Source organism: Engystomops pustulosus, chromosome 2 (genome assembly GCF_040894005.1).
Source record: "Engystomops pustulosus chromosome 2, aEngPut4.maternal, whole genome shotgun sequence".
Classification (NCBI taxonomy): Eukaryota; Metazoa; Chordata; class Amphibia; order Anura; family Leptodactylidae; genus Engystomops; species Engystomops pustulosus.
Window position 1 is genome coordinate 251,723,321 of NC_092412.1, and position 23,487 is coordinate 251,746,807.

General features: G+C 46.8%; 1 protein-coding gene across 1 annotated transcript in view; it reads left to right on the top strand.

Moving 5' to 3' along the window:
• LOC140117108 (uncharacterized) overlaps nt 1-23,487 on the top strand; it is a 48,706-nt gene that overhangs the window by 13,383 nt on the left and 11,836 nt on the right. Inside the window, exons 3-6 of the mRNA XM_072133542.1 lie at nt 6,423-6,549; nt 17,236-17,379; nt 17,968-18,064; nt 23,055-23,073. Of these exons, the coding sequence (XP_071989643.1) occupies nt 6,423-6,549; nt 17,236-17,379; nt 17,968-18,064; nt 23,055-23,073 (387 nt within the window). The remainder of the gene's footprint in view (nt 1-6,422; nt 6,550-17,235; nt 17,380-17,967; nt 18,065-23,054; nt 23,074-23,487) is intronic.

Here is a 23,487-nt window from a genome sequence, read left to right on the forward strand (position 1 = left end):
TAATAGCCACTGGGGCCCTATTACTACTAGCCACTGGGGCCCTTTTACTAATAGTCACTGGGGCACCATTAATAATAGCCACTGGGGGCCCGTTACCACTGGGGCCCTATTACTTATAGCCACTGGGGCCCTATTACTAATAGCCACTGGGAGCCTGTCACTAATAGCCACTGGGGCCCTATTACTACTAGCCACTGGGGCCCTATTACTAATAGTCACTGGGGCCCTATTAATAATAGCCACTGGGGGCCTGGTACTCATAGCCACTGGGGCCCTATTAATAAAAGCTACTAGGGGCCTGTTACTCATAGCCACTGGGGCCCTATTAATAATAGCCACTGGGGGCCTGTTACTCATAGCCACTAGGGCCCAATTACTAATAGTCACTGGGGCCCTATTAATAATAGCCACTGGGGGCCTGGTACTCATAGCCACTGGGGCCCTATTAAAAATAGCTACTAGAGGCCTGTTACTCATAGCCACTTGGGCCCTATTAATAATAGCCACTGGGGGCCTGTTACTCATAGCCACTGGGGCCCTATTAATAATAGCCACTGGGGCCTTATTAATAATAGCCACTGGGGGCCTGTTACTAATATCTGCTGGGGTCCTGTTACTTATAGCCACTGGGGGCCTGTTACTAATTGCCACTGGGGGCCCTGTTACTAATGTCTACTGGGGCCCTGTTACGTATAGCCACTGGGGCCCTATTACTAAAAGCCACTGGGGCCCTATTACCAATAGTCACTGAGGGCCTGTTACTAATAGCCACTGGGGCCCTATTACTACTAGACACTGGGGCCCTATTACTAATAGTCACTGGGGCCCTATTAATAATAGCCACTGGGGGCCTGTTACTAATAGCCACTGGTGGCCTGTTACTAATAGCCACTGAGGCCCTATTACTACTAGCCACTGGGGCCCTATTACTCATAGCCACTGGGGCCCTATTAATAATAGCCACTGGGGCCCTATTAATAATAGCCACTGCGGGCCTGGTACTCATAGCCACTGGGGCCCTATTAAAAATAGCTACCAGGGGCCTGTTACTCATAGCCACTGGAGCCCTATTAATAATAGCCCCTGGGGACCTGTTACTCATAGCCACTGGGGGCCTGTTACTAGTATCTACTGGGGCCCTGTTACGTATAGCCACTGGGGCCCTATTACTAAAAGCCACTGGGGCCCTATTACTAATAGTCACTGGGGGCCTGTTACTAATAGCCACTGGGGCCCTATTACTACTAGACACTGGGGCCCTATTACTAATAGTCACTGGGGCCCTATTAATAATAGCCACTGGGGGCCTGTTACTAATAGCCACTGGGGGCCTGTTACTCATAGCCACTGAGGCCCTATTAAAAATTGCTACTAAGGGCCTGTTACTCATAGCCACTGGGGCCTTATTACTACTAGCCACTGGGGCCCTATTACTAATAGCCACTGGGGCCCTATTAATAATAACCACTGCGGGCCTGGTACTCATAGCCACTGGGGCCCTATTATAAATAGCTACTTGGGGCCTGTTACTCATAGCCACTGGGGCACTATTAATAATTGCCACTGGGGGCCTGTTACTCGTAGCCACTGGGGCCCTATTAATAATAGCCACTGGGGCCCTATTACTAATAGTCACTAGGGGCCTGTTACTAATAGCCACTGGGGCCCCATTACTACTAGACACTGGGGCCCTATTACTAATAGTCACTGGGGCCCTATTAATAATAGCCACTGGGGGCCAATTACTAATAGCCACTGGTGGCCTGTTACTAATAGCCACTGGGGACCTGTTACTCATAGCCACTGAGGCCCTATTAAAAATAGCTACTAAGGGCCTGTTACTCATAGCCACTGGGGCCCTATTACTACTAGCCACTGGGGCCCTATTACTAATAGCCACTGGGGGCCTGTTACTCATAGCCACTGGGGCCATATTAATAATAGCCACTGGGGGCCTGTTACTAATAGCCACTGGTGGCCTGTTACTACTAGCCACTGGGGCCCTATTACTAATAGCCACTGGGGGCCTGTTACACATAGCCACTGGGGCCCTATTAATAATAGCCACTGGGGGCCTGTTACTAATAGCCACTGGTGGCCTGTTACTAATAGCCACTTGGGGCCTGTTACTCATAGCCACTGAGGCCCTATTAAAAATAGCTACTAAGGGCCTGTTACTCATAGCCACTGGGGCCCTATTACTACTAGCCACTGGGGCCCTATTACTAATAGCCACTGGGGGCCTGTTACTCATAGCCACTGAGGCCATGTTAATAATAGCCACTGGGGGGCCTGTTACTCATAGCCACTGGGGCCCTATTAATAATAGCCACTGGGGGCCTGTTACTCATAGCCACTGGAGCCCTATTACTACTAGCCACTGGGGCCCTATTACTCATAGCCACTGGGGCCCTATTAATAATAGCTAATAGGGGCCTGTTACTCATAGCCACTGGGGCCTTATAACTAAAAGCCACTGGGGTTCTATTACTAATAGTCACTGGGGGCCTGTTACTTATAGCCACTGGGGTCCTATTACTAATAGCCACTTGGGGCCTGTTACTCATAGCCACTGGGGCCCTATTACTAATAGCCACTTTGGGCCGGTTGCTAACAGCCACTGGGGCTTTATTACTAATAGCCACTGGGGCCCTATTACTAATAGCCACTGGGGGCCTGTTACTACTAGCCACTGGGGACCTATTACTACTAGTCACTGGGGCCCTATTACTAATAGTCACTGGGGCCCTATTAATAATAGCCACTGGGGCCCTATTAAAAATAGCTACTAGGGGCCTGTTACTCATAGCCACTGGGGCCCTATTAATAATAGCCACTGGGGTCCTGTTACTCATAGCCACTGGGGCACTATTAATAATAGCCACTGGGGGCCTGTTACTCGTAGCCACTGGGGCCCTATTAATAATAGCCACTGGGGACCTGTTACTCATAGCCACTGGGGGCCTGTTACTAATATCTTCTGGGGCCCTGTTACTTATAGCCACTGGGGGCCTGTTACTAATTGCCACTGGGGGCCCTGTTACTAATGTCTACTGGGGCCCTGTTACGTAAAGCCACTGGGGCCCTATTACTAAAAGCCACTAGGGCCCTATTACTAATAGCCACTAGGGCCCTATTACTAATAGCCACTGGGACCTTATTACTAATAGCCACAGGGGCCCTATTACTAATAGCCACTGGGGCCCTATTACTAATAGCCACTGGGGGCCTGTTACTCATGGCCACTGTGGCCCTATTACTAATAGCCACTTGGGCCCTATTAATAAAAACCACTGGGGGCCTGTTACTCATGGCCACTGGGGGCCTGTTACTCATAGCCACTGGGGCCCTATAACTAATAGCCACTGGGGCCCTATTAATAATAGCCACTAGGGGCCTGTTACCACTGGGGCCCTATTACTAATAGCCACTGGGGGCCTGTTACTCATAGCCACTGGGGCCCTATTACTAATAGCCACTGGGGGCCTGTTACTAATAGCCACTGGTGCCCTATTACTTATAGCCACTGGGGCCCTATTACTAATAGCCACTGGGGCCCTATTACTAATAGCCACTGGGGCCCTGTTAATAATAGCCACTGGGGCCCTATTACTAATAGCAACTGGGGGCCTGTTACTCATAGCCACTGGGGCCCTATTAATAATAGCCACTGGGGGCCTGTTACTCATAGCCACTGGGGCCCTATTACCACTAGCCACTGGGGCCCTATTACTAATAGCCACTGGGGGACTGTTACTAATAGCCACTGGGGCCCTATTACTACTAGCCACTGGGGCCCTATTACTAATAGTCACTGGGGCCCTATTAATAATAGGCACTGGGGGCCTGTTACTCATAGCCACTGGGGCCCTATTAATAATAGCCACTAGGGGCCTGTTACTCATAGCCACTGGGGCCCTATTAATAATAGCTACTAGGGGCCTGTTACTCATAGCCACTGGGGCCCTATTAATAATAGCCACTAGGGGCCTGTTACTCATAGCCACTGGGGCCCTATTAATAATAGCCACTGGGGACCTGTTACTCATAGCCACTGGGTCCTTATTACTAATAGTGACTGGGGCCCTATTACTAATAGCCACTGGGTCCTTATTACTAATAGCCACTGGGGCCCTATTACTAATAGCCACTGGGTCCTTATTACTAATAGCCACTGGGGTCCTATTACTAATAGCCACTGGGGCCCTATTACTAATAGCCACTGGGGGCCTGTTACACATGGCCACTGTAGCCCTATTACTAATAGCCACTTGGGCCCTATTAATAATAGCCACTGGGGGCCTGTTACTAACAGCCACTGGGGCCCTATTACTAATAGCCACTGGGGGCCTGTTACTCATGACCACTGGGGGCCTGTTACTCATAGCCACTGGGGCCCTATTACTAATAGCCACTGGGGCCCTATTAATAATAGCCACTGGGGGCCTGTTACCACTGGGGCCCTATTACTAATAGCCACTGGGGCCCTATTACTAATAGCCACTGGGGGCCTGTTACTCATAGCCACTGGGGCCCTATTACTAATAGCCACTGGGTCCTGTTACTAACAGCCACTGGGGCCCTACTACTAATAGCCACTGGGGCCCTATTACAAATAGCCACTGGGGCCCTATTACTAATAGCCACTGGGGCTCTGTTAATAATAGCCACTGAGGCCCTATTATTAATAGCCACTGGGGGCCTGTTACTCATAGCCACTGGGGCCATATTAATAATAGCCACTGGGGGCCTTTTACTTATAGCCACTGGGCCCTTATTACTACTAGCCCCTGGGGCCCTATTACTAATAGTCACTGGGGCCCTATTAATAATAGCCACTGGGGGCCTGTTACTCATAGCCACTGGGGCCCTATTAATAATAGCCACTGGGGGCCTGTTACTCATAGCCACTGGGGGCCTGTTACTCATAGCCACTGGGCCCTATTAATAATAGCCACTGGGGGTCTATTACTCATAGCCACTGGGGCCCTATTAATAATTGCCACTGGGGGCCTTTTACTAATAGCCACTGGAGCCCTATTACTAATAGCCACTGGAGCCCTATTACTAATAGCCACTGGAGCCCTATTACTAATAGCCACTGGGGCCCTATTACTAATAGCCACTGGGGGCCTGTTACTCATAGCCACTGGAGCCCTATTACTAATAGCCACTGGGGCCCTATTACTAATAGCCACTGGAGCCCTATTACTAATAGCCACTGGAGCCCTATTTCTAATAACCACTGGGGCCCTATTACTAATAGCCACTGGAGCCCTATTACTAATAGCCACTGGAGCCCTATTACTAATAGCCACTGGAGCCCTATTTCTAATAACCACTGGAGCCATATTACTAATAGCCACTGGGGCCCTATTACTAATAGCCACTGGAGCCCTATTACTAATAGCCACTGGAGCCCTATTACTAATAGCCACTGGAGCCCTATTTCTAATAACCACTGGAGCCCTATTACTAATAGCCACTGGGGCCCTATTACTAATAGCCACTGGGGGCCTGTTACTCATAGCCACTGGAGCCCTATTACTAATAGCCACTGGGGCCCTATTACTAATAGCCACTGGAGCCCTATTACTAATAGCCACTGGAGCCCTATTTCTAATAACCACTGGAGCCCTATTACTAATAGCCACTGGAGCCCTATTACTAATAGCCACTGGAGCCCTATTACTAATAGCCACTGGAGCCCTATTACTAATATATACTTGGGATGCACCAAAATCCGATCGTATGTGCATTAAAAACCCCCTGCTAGATACACCGAAAAATGGAAATCTATGAGTAATGTCCTCGGTTTATCATAATGGATTGTGATGGGAGATTTTCTCACCGCACCTTACCACCATTTCTTCCTGACTGACACTGAGCCTATGAGACACAGACTTCACCATCTTCCAGCTCAGGATGATGCACCATCCATGGTGCACGTTATCTACAAATACACAAACATCCCCCCAGATGACAAAATATAAACTAACATTTAACAAATGTTTCAAAAAAAATAGCAACACATAAAGCTATTGTTAGTTTTTGTTACATTGTATCAGTCGCACATTACAGAATGGAGAAGTCTCTGTGACAGTAACGCTGACATCTACCTGTTCACACCTGGGGTTTTGATCCCGTGTATCATGTTACTCATAATCTTCATTTCTCTATATCGCCCCCATATACCACAGTTCAGTACAGATGAAAGGGCTCATGTACAAAGGAATCTACACTACAATATCTGGTGACAGGGGGACACAGAGGGACCAGTGATCCCAGGAATAACGCGCGGTGACCTCTTATCTGGACGTGAACTTCACCTTTTACTTGATTTAGAATATATAGGGCGGGGGAGGGGGAGTGGAGCGGGGCCTCTCCCTGAGTAAACCTCATTTAAGGAATGTGGCAATCAGGTCCGAGGGTATAAAATCCCCCCCGGGCCCCTCCTGCGCACAGAGAAGATGGAGATGAATCGGAGACTGTGCTGGGTCCTGGCCCTGGTCGTGGTCCTGGCAGCCACCAGCAATGCCCAGGCTCCCAGTAAGTACTGGCATCGGTGACAGAGGTTGGGTTTCAAAAAAAAGTTGGGTATGGAATTACCCAACTTTCCACAGATCTGTTTTTCTTTTGTCCACTATAAGCGGTTTTCTGTTCCTGGGAAAGCTGGAGTAGCATTTCATCTGGAGCCCAAATGGGAAATTTACCTTGATGAAAGATGCCCCTCTTCTGTAAGGGGGGGGGAGCGGTAACCCTTAGCCCTGGTGCCCAATGGCCCCTCTGCATCATAAGTATAATAGATAGACACAGACGGTGGGAGCCTTAAATCTATATCTAGATGTATTTAGTATTCAGGATTGTAGGAAAGCTGAGTGACAACCACTGCAGGAGCTGTGACACTGGTCAGCCTCACAGATGTACCTCTAGGAAACAGAGTGCCCAAGCTACAATCAGAACCCACTTGTATGTGCCAAAATGAAAATTTAAGCAGTCACTTATTGATCCCTGCTGTATCACAGGTTTTAATCACGTTGGTGTCCTGCGTTCACCAAAACAATAGAAAGATGATGGAGAAATTTGGATTGTTGCTTCCCTCCAGGGTGCCCTGAAATGGAAGAATCAGGGGACCCAGAGCGGGAGCTCAAATGACAATCCATCTCTATCCAGCCCTTCTTGCTTCTCCTGTAGGATGTTGCATTAAAATAGAGTGGAGCATGGTGCGTCCTGGGCTTTATTGGACCACAGCAGAAAGCCTTGATACGTATATGGCAAACTCTGTGCTATGGGGAAGGCCTGGGTGCCCTCAGAAAGGGCTCTGAGTGCCACCTCTGGCACCCGTGCCATAGGTTCGCCACCACTGCTCTAGGGCTATCCACGCAGGTAGGTAGTGTCATTTTCTCTATACCACCTCATGGTAGTAACTTTACTGCTTTCCTTATAGCAGGTCCCTTAGTACTACACTATAGTATGTACAGGGTCATCCTCACACTAATACATATCTACCATATCCACAGCATATCCAGCATATCCACAGCATATCCACCATATCCAAAGCATATCCACCTTATACACAGTATATCCACCATATACACAACATTATCCACCATATCCACAGCATATCCACCATATACACAGCATATCCACCATATACACAGCATATCCACCATATACACAGCATATCCACCACATACACAGCATATCCACCACATACACAGCATATCCACCATATACACAGCATATCCACCATATACACAGCATATCCAGCATATACACAGCATATCCAGCATATACACAGCATATCCAGCATATACACAACATATACACCATATACACATCATATCCACCATATCCACAGCATATCCACCATATACACGGCATATCCAGCATATACACAGCATATCCACCATATACACAGCATATCCACAGCATATACACCATATACACAACATATCCACCATATCCACAGCATATCCACCATATCCACAGCATATCCACCATATACACAGCATATCCACCATATACACAGCATATCCAGCATATACACAACATATACACCATATACACATCATATCCACCATATCCACAGCATATCCACCATATACACGGCATATCCAGCATATCCACAGCATATCCACCATATCCACAGCATATCCACCATATACACAGCATATCCACAGCATATCCAGCATATCCACAACATATCCAGCATATACACAGCATATCCACCATATACACAGCATAGCCACCATATACACAGCATATCCACCATATACACAACATATCCACCATATACACAGCATATCCACCATATACACAGCATATCCACCATATACACAACATATCCACCATATACACAGCATATCCACCATATACACAGCATATCCACCATATACAAAGCATATCCAGCATATACACAGCATATCCACCATATACACAGCATATCCACCATATACACAGTATATCCACCATATACACCATATACACAACATATCCAGCATATCCACAGCATATCCACCATATACACAGCATATCCACCATATACACAGCATATCCACCACATACACAGCATATCCACCACATACACAGCATATCCAGCATATACACAGCATATCCACCATATACACAGCATATCCACCATATACACAGCATATCCACCATATCCACAGCATATCCACCATATCCACAGCATATCCACCATATACACAGCATATCCACCATATACACAGCATATCCACCATATACACAGCATATCCACAGCATATCCAGCATATACACAGCATATCCAGCATATCCACAGCATATCCACAGCATATCCACCATATACACAGCATATCCACAGCATATCCACCATATACACAGCATATCCGCCATATACACAGCATATCCACCATATACACAACATATCCAGCATATACACAGCATATCCACCATATACACAGCATAGCCACCATATACACAGCATATCCACCATATACACAACATATCCACCATATACACAGCATATCCACCATATACACAGCATATCCACCATATGCACAGCATATCCACCATATAGACAGCATATCCACCATATACACAGCATATCCACAGCATATATACCATATACACAACATATCCACCATATCCACAGCATATCCACCATATCCACAGCATATCCACCATATACACAGCATATCCACCATATACACAGCATATCCACAGCATATCCACCATATCCACAGCATATCCACCATATACACAGCATATCCATAGCATATCCAGCATATACACAGCATATCCACCATATACACAACATATCCAGCATATACACAGCATATCCACCATATACACAGCATAGCCACCATATACACAGCATATCCACCATATACACAACATATCCACCATATACACAGCATATCCACCATATACACAGCATATCCACCATATACACAACATATCCACCATATACACAGCATATCCACCATATACACAGCATATCCACCATATACAAAGCATATGCAGCATATACACAGCATATCCACCATATACACAGCATATCCACCATATACACAGTATATCCACCATATACACCATATACACAACATATCCAGCATATCCACAGCATATCCACCATATACACAGCATATCCACCATATACACAGCATATCCACCACATACACAGCATATCCACCACATACACAGCATATCCACCATATACACAGCATATCCAGCATATACACAGCATATCCAGCATATACACAGCATATCCACCATATACACAGCATATCCACCATATACACAGCATATCCACCATATACACGGCATATCCACCATATACACGGCATATCCACCATATACACAGCATATCCACCATATACACAGCATATCCACCATATACACAGCATATCCACAGCATATACACCATATACACAACATATCCACCATATCCACAGCATATCCACCATATCCACAGCATATCCAGCATATACACAGCATATCCACCATATACACAGCATATCCACAGCATATCCAGCATATACACAGCATATCCAGCATATCCACAGCATATCCACAGCATATCCACCATATACACAGCATATCCACAGCATATCCACCATATACACAGCATATCCGCCATATACACAGCATATCCACCATATACACAACATATCCAGCATATACACAGCATATCCACCATATACACAGCATAGCCACCATATACACAGCATATCCACCATATACACAGCATATCCAGCATATACACAGCATATCCACCATATACACAGCATATCCAGCATATACACAGCATATCCACCATATGCACAGCATATCCACCATATGCACAGCATATCCACCATATACACAGCATATCCACCATATACATAGCATATCCACCATATACACAGTATATCCACCATATACACAGCATATCCACCATATACACAGCATATCCACCATATACACAGCATATCCACCATATACACAGCATATCCACCATATACACAGTATATCCACCATATACACAGCATATCCACCATATCCACAGCATATCCACCATATACACAGCATATCCACCATATACACAGCATATCCACCACATACACAGCATATCCACCATATACACAGCATATCCACCATATACACAGTATATCCACCATATACACAGCATATCCAGCATATACACAGCATATCCACCATATCCACAGCATATCCACCATATACACAGCATATCCACCATATCCACAGCATATCCACCATATACACAGCTGTACCTACAGTAATATCACAAATACATAGATGTAATCATCAGGCCGTCCTCCAAGTGGTACCTCAAGGGCCATACGAGCCATCACAAAGTGCCTATAGCACTATCCTAAAAGGTGACCCTATATATGCTATCCTCTCCATAGTACATATAATGCTATTGATACAATGGTAAGTCTAGTGATAATCTCACATTAAAACCCAATAGTACTAACCTAACAGCAGCAGCTGGGCAGTAGGTCTAGTCTCACAGTAGCACCACAAGCCTCGTAATAAATTCCATAGTGCTATCCTCACAGTAGTAGCTCCCATCCGTGGTATAACTATAGCAGTCGCAACATATTTATCTCCCAAGTTAAGCATTGTAAATCCTTCAACCTTGTTCTGTGCACTGAGATTTATGACACAAGTTACCAGATGTGTCCCGTCACTTCATAGGAGATCATTAACATATAAAGTGAGAAGTAGCAGTAGGTCAGTATTTGGTCAAGTAACTGAGGCTATAGAGAAATCTGCAGCTCCAGCGGTTACACTGTTCTCCTTATGCTCCATTCTCATTACATTCAGAGAAGATGTGACTGGATATAACTGGAGTGTAATCATTTCTCACTGTATACAGATGGTATATATACAATATTATAGAGGTGTATATATGGATTATATAATAATCCACTTTATATAGAGCTGAGCTGCTGTATCTAAGCTGCCCTTATATAATAATCCACCTTACATAGAGCAGAGCTGCTGTATCTAAGCTGCTATTATATAATAATCCACCTTACATAGAGCTGAGCTGGTGTATCTAATCTGACGTTATATAACAATCCACCTTACATAGAGCTGAGCCGCTGTATCTAACCTGCTATTATATAATAATCCACTTTACATAGAGCAGAGCTGTTGTATCTAAACTGCTATTATATAATAATCCACCTTACATAGAGCTGAGCTGCCGTATCTAACCTGCTATTATATAGGCATTCACCTTACATAGAGCTGAGCTGCCGTATCTAACCTGCTATTATATAGGCATTCACCTTAAGTAGAACTAAGCTGCTGTATCTAAGCCGCCATTATATAGGCATCCTCCTTACATAGACCTGAGCTGCTGTATCTAAGCTGTCGTTATATAGTTATCCACCTCACATAGAGCTGAGCTGCTGTATGTAAGCTGCTATTATATCGTCATCATAAAGGAATTGTATTAATAACCTTGTGTGTGTTATTAGTAGCAGCAGGACTGTGAAATATGGATTAACACACTGCTGTGCTCTTTTCTCTCTTGATGATGAGGATTTAACTGCTCATCACTAAGAGTAAAATCTGAAGAAAGGCTTCTGGTTAAATGCCACAAAACTCAGAGGGAAGAGGATGTGGAAAAGTTCAATGCAGGGAGCACTGAGCACAGAAGTGTGAGGCCATCCGACTGCATTTGCAACATCCCCCACCGGGGCCTAGCCCTTGAGGTGAGGCCTGGTGACAGCCGGGGCCCGCGGTACCGGAGTGGCTGGCGGTTGCGGCCTAAGCACGCTATTGTCACGGTGCTTGGTACGGGGGAACCGGAGGGCTGTCCTACAGCCTGGCAGGTCTCCAGCAGGTGGTGTTGGCAAGAAATGATGAGGGAGAGGCTGCTATAGCGGATCTCCCTGGGGCAACCCCTTAGTGTCCCGAGTGTGAGTCTCTGGGTGATGGACAGGGTGCCGGTGATGAAGGCAGCCGTATTAGCAGGGACCAGACGGAGACAGAAGTTGAAGAAAACAACTTACAGTTCTTTATTTGAACCGGCAGGAACCGCAGCAACGTGCCTTTAACAGGTAGATGGAGTGCTGAGATGTGAGTTGGAGGGAGCCTCAGGAGAAAGTTCACCAGCCTGGATGTATAGGGCAGGCTGGGAGGCAGCTGTGTCCTGGTAGGAAGCTTCAGCTTGTCCTGTAGGGCTTCAGGTATCACCTTCAAAGGTAAGATGATACCCCTTTTCCTCACTACACTAACTCTAATCTAATACTCCACTCTTCAGAGGCAGGGGCTAGGCTCTTCCTGCTCTGGTATGGGCTAGACAGAGATTACTCACTCACTCACTGATCTCTAGGATTCCACACTAGAATAATCATCCAGAACATTCCTGGCCAGAGGTTTTATTACCTCCCTTTGGTCAGGTGGTGGCTGCTCCTCCAATCACATCTCAGCTTACAGAGCACAGGATGTAACACATATCATTGGACAACAGCATCTTGCATCATACAAAATACTTAACCTCTGCCTTGCCAGGCAGGATTCACCACTGCAATACCCCTATGTCCTATCAGGACCATGTAGTGTAAGGTGATTACATGCAGGTGGGACGTATTCGCACCCTCCCTCGCCATTGCATCGGCGAGGGTGTTGCATACCCCGGGGGCAATTGAAAGAGCCGCCCTCGGCTCGACTATAGATGTTTTAGGGCACAGAGGGGGCTAAGGGCACTTCTGGGAAGTGCAGGCTATGTGAGGTGTAGGGACAAACCGCCCATGGTCCTGGAGACAGGCACCTGGGTTGGTGTCGGACTAAGACAAAACATGTAGCTGTATGACAGTTGGTCGCTGACGCCATTAAACCGAACTGTACAGTAGGAAAGGTGTGGTGTCATGTCCTGTAATCCACTCCTTGCACCAAGGCCTGTATATTTGTTTTATCAACACTTCTTCCCTGGCGGCAATTATATGGTGTCTATCTGCATTGCGTTAGCATATGCGACACAAGTACCTCCTGACTGACAACCTTACCCATGTATGAGTGGCATCCAGGTGCTATCTGTGTAACACCCCCGGTCCCCTAAAGACCCGCAGTTTACGGACTACCCCCATGTGCAAACCTCAGTTTGAGGGATCAGGTAGCGGTCAGTGTTTTACACAAAAAGACGGTCCGACACAGCCACACTACAACCTGAAAAGCCTATAAAAGGGTTAATGCAGACTACTGGCAGATATGACAGTGTGCAAACAGGTGATAAATTCACATTGGCTTAGGAGCCCAATGGGTACACATCTTGAAACGTTACAAACGTTACAGAAGTAGATAGGCTACTCAGGGTAGCAGGATCAAATGTCTCTTTACCTGAAAAGGAAAGGCATGGAAGTGCAAACATAATGTCCGTACCTAAAAAGGAAGGCATTAAGTGCAAAATGATAATAAATAAAGTGGCAACTTTTCCTTGGAGTATCTGGCAAAAGTCTCACAGAAGGTCTCTACTGACAAAGTCCATCTTCTGGGTACAGCCCTTGATGTGGGGAAAAGTGCACTGGGAAGCAAAGGGTCTCCTCTATGTGTAGAGGGACAGAGTCCTTTGAAGAAATTCTCTGCTGTGGCAGAGGAAGGGTGCTATCATAGCACGTGACAGTGTATAATCTCTTGACTGAGATAAATAAGGGTAAGAGTCTCAGGAAAGTCTCTGGCTCTTTGGGGTAACTGGAGATAAATACACATATATTTACAATGGACAAAGTACCTGGAGAGGGCTACAGCCTTTCAGGGATTAGTCAGTATCGCTGGGTTCAGCAAAGGCAGGATCCAGCTCCTGCAGGGAATCCTGTGCATCCTCAGCGGGAGTAGGTGTCGGCTGGGGACACCCGGTGGCAGCAGTGGGTACTGCAGGTGCAGCAACATCCTCAGGACCTTCAGGGGGAGGAGCGCTGTCGCCCGGGGTGTCGGCTGTTCCAGCCGGGGGCTCAACTGAGCCAGGGACCACAGAGGGGTCCAGGAAAAAATAAACGGAGTCCAGCGGCCGCGCCGCGGCTCCTTCCAGCTCCGGTTCTTCCGGGGCCGGGTCATCACCCCATTGGTAACCGACACGGGGAGATGCGGGCCTAGATGGAACCTCCGGACAAGGTTCACTAGCCGGGATGTCTTCTCCCACAGAAGAGCCGCGGGACCTGGCAATGCTCCCGGCAGGGGAGACAGTGGGGGTGGCGCCCTGGATCATGCCCGGCCCATGGATAGCAATGGGACCCGTACTCGCAATTACTGTGGATGGGGCATTCACGTGGGTCACCGCCCGGGGACTTGCAGCCGAGGAGGAAGAGGTGTTCGGAGACTCCGGCCACTCGTCATCCTCATACCAGTCGTCCTGCGGGAAGTAACGGTCCTCGTCGGAATCGGGGATCCGGATCACGCCAGCCGCCCAGGGTCCTCGAGGTCCTTCCTGCAGGGAGAACTCGATGCACTCTCCCGGCTTCAGGTTGTGCATGCTCTCCGGCAGATCAGGTCTCTTGACGGACCGGCGGGGTATAAATACTTCCCGTCCGGTGTAGTCCTGGGTGGCGAAGCCATAGCCCTTCCGCTTGTCGAAGAACCGGACCATGCCGGTGGTGCGATTCTTCTCGACCCAAGCTCCAGCTGTAGATCGACCGGCCATATATCGCTGGGCCTCCTTCTCTCGGCGTCGCTGGTCCGAGACAGCGTCTCGGAGTCGCCGGCGGGCGGCCTCACCTCGGCCTTGAGGCTGCGGAGGTTTCGGTGCTAGGGCTCGTGGCTCCGGTTCAGGCTCGGATCTCCTTGGGCGACAGGTAGGTGCCGGAACAGGAGCAGGAACCACCGGAGGGACAGGAACCACTACAGCGGGGCTAGCAGGCCGCGCGGCAGGAGTAGTAGGCCTCGGAGCAGGTGGAGCGGCAACACTAGGCCCCGGCGTTGGCTCAGTAGGAGTCGGGGCCTCCCCACGTGGCGCCTCCACGTGGACCCGCGGTACCGGGATGGTAGCCGGGATAGGGACGAGGAACCGCCCGGGTGGGATTTGGTACTGCATCACCGTTTGGTAACATGTCCTGGTGACGAAGGCCCGAGTCAATCCTCGGTGCAGCCGATGTCCAGCGGAGGGTCTTCGGACAGGCTGCGCAGAGACCACCATAGTCTCTAGGACCTCGTAAAACTCCGGACGCTCCACAGGAGGGAGAGGCGGAGGACCCCACATGGCGTTGTCCTCGCTGTCCAAAGTCCACTCCAGTTCTGGCGCTTCTCTGAGGCAGGGCAGGAAGTCCGCCTCGAGCCAGTGGGAGGAGTCCAAGTCCTTCCCGCCAAGAGCTGTGGCGGCCTCTAATTTTTCCTGCGCCACAGGAGGCGGGGTTCGCGCGCTTCGCGCGTGGGTGGAGCTTGATGCGTCATCTGGGTTTCCCGCCAGTGAAGGTTTTGGCGGGCTTGAATTATTTGCTGCGCCACCGTTTCTGAGGTAAAAATCTTCAGGCGCGGCAGCGCCGGATGTAGCAGAGCTAATACAGTTCTTGCCAGGATTAACCTCTGGAGTGCGGGAGCGGCGCTCGACAGCACATGGCAGCAGTATAACACAGTTCATTCCAGAAACACACAAGTCCTTGGGCCTAAACCCGGATGGCAGCAGGGTTAGGCAACACAGTCTTTTTCTTAATAAAGTACAGTCTTTAGTGCCAGGATAAGGCACAGAAGTATATATCCTGTTCGTGACGCCACTTGCAACATCCCCCACCGGGGCCTAGCCCTTGAGGTGAGGCCTGGTGACAGCCGGGGCCCGCGGTACCGGAGTGGCTGGCGGTTGCGGCCTAAGCACGCTATTGTCACGGTGCTTGGTACGGGGGAACCGGAGGGCTGTCCTACAGCCTGGCAGGTCTCCAGCAGGTGGTGTTGGCAAGAAATGATGAGGGAGAGGCTGCTATAGCGGATCTCCCTGGGGCAACCCCTTAATGTCCCGAGTGTGAGTCTCTGGGTGATGGACAGGGTGCCGGTGATGAAGGCAGCCGTATTAGCAGGGACCAGACGGAGACAGAAGTTGAAGAAAACAACTTACAGTTCTTTATTTGAACCGGCAGGAACCGCAGCAACGTGCCTTTAACAGGTAGATGGAGTGCTGAGATGTGAGTTGGAGGGAGCCTCAGGAGAAAGTTCACCAGCCTGGATGTATAGGGCAGGCTGGGAGGCAGCTGTGTCCTGATAGGAAGCTTCAGCTTGTCCTGTAGGGCTTCAGGTATCACCTTCAAAGGTAAGATGATACCCCTTTTCCTCACTACACTAACTCTAATCTAATACTCCACTCTTCAGAGGCAGGGGCTAGGCTCTTCCTGCTCTGGTATGGGCTAGACAGAGATTACTCACTCACTCACTGATCTCTAGGATTCCACACTAGAATAATCATCCAGAACATTCCTGGCCAGAGGTTTTATTACCTCCCTTTGGTCAGGTGGTGGCTGCTCCTCCAATCACATCTCAGCTTACAGAGCACAGGATGTAACACATATCATTGGACAACAGCATCTTGCATCATACAAAATACTTAACCTCTGCCTTGCCAGGCAGGATTCACCACTGCAATACCCCTATGTCCTATCAGGACCATGTAGTGTAAGGTGATTACATGCAGGTGGGACGTATTCGCAAACCCTCCCTCGCCATTGCATCGGCGAGGGTGTTGCACATTGCACAGGCTGAAATCCTGGACTCCCATCACAAAAATCAGGGTTATAATTCTGATTTCCCCGTCTACAGCTGCTGATCAATGTGCGGTGCTGCCCAAAGCCAGAACAAACTGCGGCTACCCCGGCATCTCGGCCACCGCCTGCAATAATAAGGGCTGCTGCTTCGACAACAAACTCTCAGGAGTCGTCTGGTGTTTTTACCCTGCAGATGAAGGTAATGTACAAGACTGGATCATCTACATGTATTCTACTATTTAACTCCTTAGTGCCATCCGTTGTGGATTTATAATATTAACCCCCTCAATGCCGTGGTCAATAAGAAGCTTCCTAGGTCCCCATAATTTGCTCTATTGAAGGGAACCTGTCACTACATTTTTCACAAATACAGCTATTGACGGGTTCCCATATCGACTAAATGCCGCCCATCTTTTAGTTAAAATGTGTTTCCCTCACATCCCCATAAAATCAACTTTATTATCTTACAGCCATATCCAGCAGAGGGGGCATGTCCTGCGTAAGTTGAGTGGCTCCTCCTCATGCCCACTCAACATTCAGCGCTGCATGTCATTTGACCACGGTGATATCATGTAAAGTCCTTTACCCACTAACATTTGCAAAATCTACCCCATGTATGTATCTGATCACATGAAATCACAGCAGCCTCCGTGGACTTTTAATCCTCCCCATTATCCATGCAGGCTGCTGTGACTTCATGTGAACAGATACATACATGGGGTATATTTTGCAAATGTTAGTGGGTAAAGGACCTTAGATGACATCACCCTTGTCATATGACATAAAGTGCTGATTGGTGAGAAGAGGAATGGGGAGGAGCCTCTGAAATTGGCTGAGCAGGACACGCCCCCTCTGACTCACTGCTTGATCTGGCTTTATGGCAGGTAAGACAACAAAGTTGATTTTATGGGGATGTAAGGGAAACAATTTGTAGCTAAGAGAAGGGTGACATTTAGTTAATAGGGCTCTAAGGGAACCTGTCACTGGCTGTATTTGTGAAAAATGTGACCGGTATGTACCAAAAGGTATATTACAAATATATATTTTTTTTTAAAAAAAAGTTATAATATTTTTTAAAAATGTTTAATGAATTTTTAGTAATTAAAAATGATATGTAAATTTGCAGAAAGCATATGGTTGTTAAAAAAAAATATATATATATATATATAAACGTTGTGAAAAACCTGCTCCGTCATGAAGGGGTTAAGTGTCACAAATTTTCATAATTAGGGGTTATTGACATTTTGAACCTTCTTTGCAGTCTGTGTCTTATAGAGATGGCTCCGCCTCCCGTCAGTCTTCGCTTCGCTTGCACTTTCTGATCTTCCACGGCTGAAGTGCCGCCATCACAAGTCAGGTGACCTCACCCCCGCCAGGGGTCACCCCCTCAATACAGGGGACAAGCGGCTGAACAAACCTCAACATACCAAATGATGTCACTGCCCTGAAGATCTGCACGTCACCTACATCTATACTCAGCACCTTTAAAAAAATGTTTCAAAAACACAATTTTTTTTAAATAAATCGACTCTTCCTGACGCAATAAAGAGACTCAACTTTTTTGCTACTTTTGTTCTGTTGGTTATGTTCTATATATATTGGAGCCACGACATGATTAAAGGTGGTGCAAGCCAAATAGCAAATAATTCAGTACCCCCCATCATTGGTGGGTCCTCACACTGCTGTGCTCTTAGCCCTGTGCAATACATTACTCCACGATGCCCCTACCCTCTATTCTGAGTAGTTGAATAATGGTTGAATGCTTCACTAATCCCTCAATGAAAAGGATAGGGACTGCAGAGAAGTACAATGCACAGAGCTAAGGGCACAGCAGTGTTAGGACATCCACTTAATGCCAATGTACAAGGGAAAGGATGTTGATTGGTGGGGGTCTGCACCAGTATTCAAAGTCTACAGACTGGAGAAGTGCAGTAAAGGCTTAATGGAAAAAAAACTATAGTAATAGTCGGGGGAGTAACAAGATTCCAAAGGGCCCCGTGTATCTAAATCCTCACCACCTTCCCCATCCCACACTTTATACACTATAGAATATAGAATACACTATAAAAGCATTACACATACAAATATACACAATCATACTGCACATATATATATAACTTTAGGAAATATACTGCACATAAATATATAACATCAGGAAATATACTGCACATAAATATATAACATCAGGAAATATACTGCACATACATATATAGTGGGAAAAAATGTATTGCACTCCAGGGCTGCCATCTACAGAGACAGACAACAAATACTATATTAACCAGTTGCGGCTACTGCCTTCTACCTTCTCTGATGGCCTGGTCTGCTCTGGTCTTTGCCCTTGTGGACTCTTCACAAAAAACAATTCTTCTCCATCAGGTACAGAACAATGACTTTTGCTGACACATTTGCTGCCCTGGTGTGTTCAGAGCCATGAAGCACATCTCCACACTGCACCCCTAAAGCTAACAAAGTCACTTACAGTTAAGTGACTTCTGGATAACAACTGTGTCCAGATTTTTATATACAGCACCTCTTCATTTTATATAGCAAATTAGTTTATGCTCAGCGTCAGCAATCAGTCAAGTTCAGCAGTAATGCAGTAGCAGGCAACCGGCAGTGGTCAGGACGGGATCCCATGTGAACAGGATCGGATATAAAGGTAAGTACTGTATATACTCTTTATTATTTTTAAATGCAATTTTTTATTTTTACATATGTCTGGGAGAGCATTGAAAAATAATTAGATGCTTTGAAATCCCCTTTAATTACTGGTTCAGCAGCCCCCCTTCTAAATTACCAATCCAGCAGCCCCCTTATTAATTAGTATTTATGAAGCCCTCAGTTTAGCAGCCCCCTTATTCATTCATATGTCAGCAGTCTCACTCATTAATAGTTCAGCAGCCCGCTTATTAATAGTTCAGCAGCCCCCTTATTAATAATTTAGCAGTCCCCCTTATTAATCCATAGTTCAGCAGTCCCCCTTATTAATAGGTTATCAGCCTCTTATTAATTAAAATTTCAGCAGTCCCACTTTAATTAATTAGTTGTGAGTTACACAGCCCCCCTTATTAAAAGCTCAACAGCCCTGTAATGAATCAAAATTTCAGCAGCCCCTCCTATTAATTGTGAGTTCAGTAGACCCCATTATTAATTACTAGTACAGCTGCCCCCTTATTAAGTTCAACAGCTCCTCCTATAATATTCAGCACCCCCCTCGCTAATTTATTGAGCTCAGCAACCTCCAAAAATTCATTGAGTTCAGCAACCCCCCTAAGTGAGAGTTCAGCAGTACCCTCTTATTAATTGAGAGCTCAACAGTCCGCAGCCCTGATAACACATCTCTGCATATAGCCTAAGAGCACAGCAGTGTGAGGACGTGCCCCCATATAAATCCATATATCACAGTCCTGCTGCTACTAACAACATACTGCTAGATATGATTACTCATCCTTAAAAAAGTAATGCTGACTACATTGTCACAACTGCCAAGAGATCCCTCTAAAAACAATTGAGTCCCACCAACCATGCTCCATTCAGTATTTCCTATGTGGTAGGAGGGCACCAAGCATGAGGCTGCTGCATACAACCCTGGATGCTGCCTTCTTCCAAAGTTCCACTAGGTGGCAGTCATTGCTACATTTCCCATGTAACAGAACACAAGCTGTCATTTTTTGTACAGGAGGTTTTAATTTTTGTAAATGCATCAAAACATTATAAAACCTATATAAATTTGGTATCACCGTGATCGCACCGACCCAAAGAATAAAGTAGACCTGTCATTTGGGGCATATAGGGAGAGATGTAAAATCCAAGCCCAAAAGAAAACGGTGCAAATGCGTTTTTTTCACCAATTTCTCTGTATTTGGAATTTTTTCCCGCTTCCCAGTACACGGCATGGAATATTCAATACCATCACTATGAAGTGCAATTTGTTACGAAGAAAACAAGCCGTCACACTGTACATGGAAAAATAAAAAAGTTATAGATTTTTTAGAAGGTGGGGAGTGAAAAATGGAAATGTAAAAATAAAAAAAAGGGCCAGGTCGTTAAAGGGGTTAAGTTTCCAAATTTCTTTGGTACAAAATTGATTGACAACTGATTTGAGCATATAATAGCAATGCCAGATCTCCAAAAGTAGAGCTGAAAACGGGTGTCATTTCCAGAATCAGGACCCCAAAAAACGGTTCCAAGTTTTTAAGGCTCCAAAATGAGTGTTCCCCAGGGTTATACAAATACCAGTATAAGGGTACGTTTACACAGCCGTATGCCCGCCGACCCACCACAGTGCGCTGGACAGGAGGTGACCCCCTCCCCCCTCCATAGACAAAAGCGCGGACACGGCCGCACACACAGTGAAAGATAGAGCATGCTCCATTTTTTCCCCCCGTGTACATCACGGATCGGTGCCACGTACCGCTGCCGTGCCACCATTGCCGTCTATGGGGACGTATATGCAGCCACAAATTTAGATTTTTCAGACTTGCATTTTTTTTCACGCACACAAGCGCGTTTTTTTAACGCACATTTCAATCTCGGCATGCTCTACTTTTGCAAGTCACACGCAGGAAAAACGCACCATAAGTCTATGGAGATGCAACAAAATCGCAACTTAAGTGCTAGCTTAAGGTGTATAAGGAGCGCACCAAAGACGCACATGGAGGTGGGACAGCAGAGGCTTCTGGGGCGTGGAGTAGCCTTTGTTTGGAGAGTGGCATCTGTCTCTTCTTCCTTAATAGGTAGATACCTGATGGTAGGTTTCCTTTGAAACCTACCACCTCAGACATATGTAGATGAACATAGCCTGCTGTAGGGACTGCTACACAGTTTCAGGTGCACTTTGAATTTTCTTTGCTGGGTCCCTCTCCCAGTTGCTGAGATATCAGTCCCGGTATCTGACCATTATAATCCTCTCCACTGTCTGAGAGGAGGAGCTGGAGCAGAGGAGTGTTATATTAATCTTCTACTTATCAGAGAAGTTTAGCATAACACACGCCTCCTCTCAGATCCTCCTCTCTGACAGTAGAAAGGATTTGTTGGTCAGATACTGGGACTGATATCTCAGCAACTGTGCGGGCTAGAAAGAAACCTACCACCTCGAACATGTGTAGATGAACATACCATGATGTAGGGGCTGCTACACAGATTCAGGGGCACTTTGAATTTTCTTTGCTAGTTCCCCCTCCCATTTGCTGAGATATCAATCCTGGTATCTGACCATTATAATCCTTTCTACTGTCAGAGAGGAGGAGGTGGAGCAGAGGAGTGTTATATTAATCTTCTACTTATCAGAGAAGTTTAGCATAACACACACCTCCTCTCAGCTCCTCCTCTCTGACAGTAGAAAGGATTATAATGGTCAGATACTGGAACTGATATCTCAGCAACTGTGCGGGCTAGAAAGAAACCTACCACCTCACATATGTGTAGATGAACATACCCTGCTGTAGGGGCTGCTACACAGATTCAGGGGCACATTTAATTTTCTATGCTAAGCTCCCCCCCCCACTTGCTGAGATATCAGTCCCAGTATCTGACCATGATAATCCTCTCCACTGTCTGAGAGAAGGAGCTGGAGCAGAGGAGTGTCATTTTAATCTACTTGTCAGAGAAGATTGGTATAACACACGCCCCCTCTCAGCTCCTCCTCTCTGACAGTAGAGAGAATTATAATGGTCAGATGCTGGGACTCATATCTTAGCAACTGTGCGGGCTGCAAAGAAACCTACCACCTCACATATGTGTAGATGAACATACCCTTCTGTAGGGACTGCTACACATATTCAGAGGCACATTTAATTTTTCTATGCTGGGCTCCGCCCACTTTCTGAGATATCAGTCCCGGTATCTGACCATGATAATCCTCTCCACTGTCAGAGAGGAGGAGCTGGAGCAGGTGAGTGTCATATTAATCTTCTACTTGTCAGAGAAGATTAGTATAATAGATGCCCCCTCTCAGCCCCTCCTCTCTGACAGTAGAGAGAATTATAATGGTCAGATGCTGGGACTCATGTCTTAGCAACTGTGCGGGCTGCAAAGAAACCTACCACCTCACATATGTGTAGATGAACATACCCTTCTGTAGGGACTGCTACACATATTCAGAGGCACATTTAATTTTTCTATGCTAGGCTCCCCCCACTTTCTGAGATATCAGTCCTGGTATCTGACCATTATAATCCTCTCCACTGTCAGAGAGGAGGAGCTGGAGCAGGTGAGTGTCATATTAATCTTCTACTTGTCAGAGAAGATTAGTATAACATACGCCCCATCTCAGCCCCTCTTCTCTGACAGTGGAGAGGATTATAAT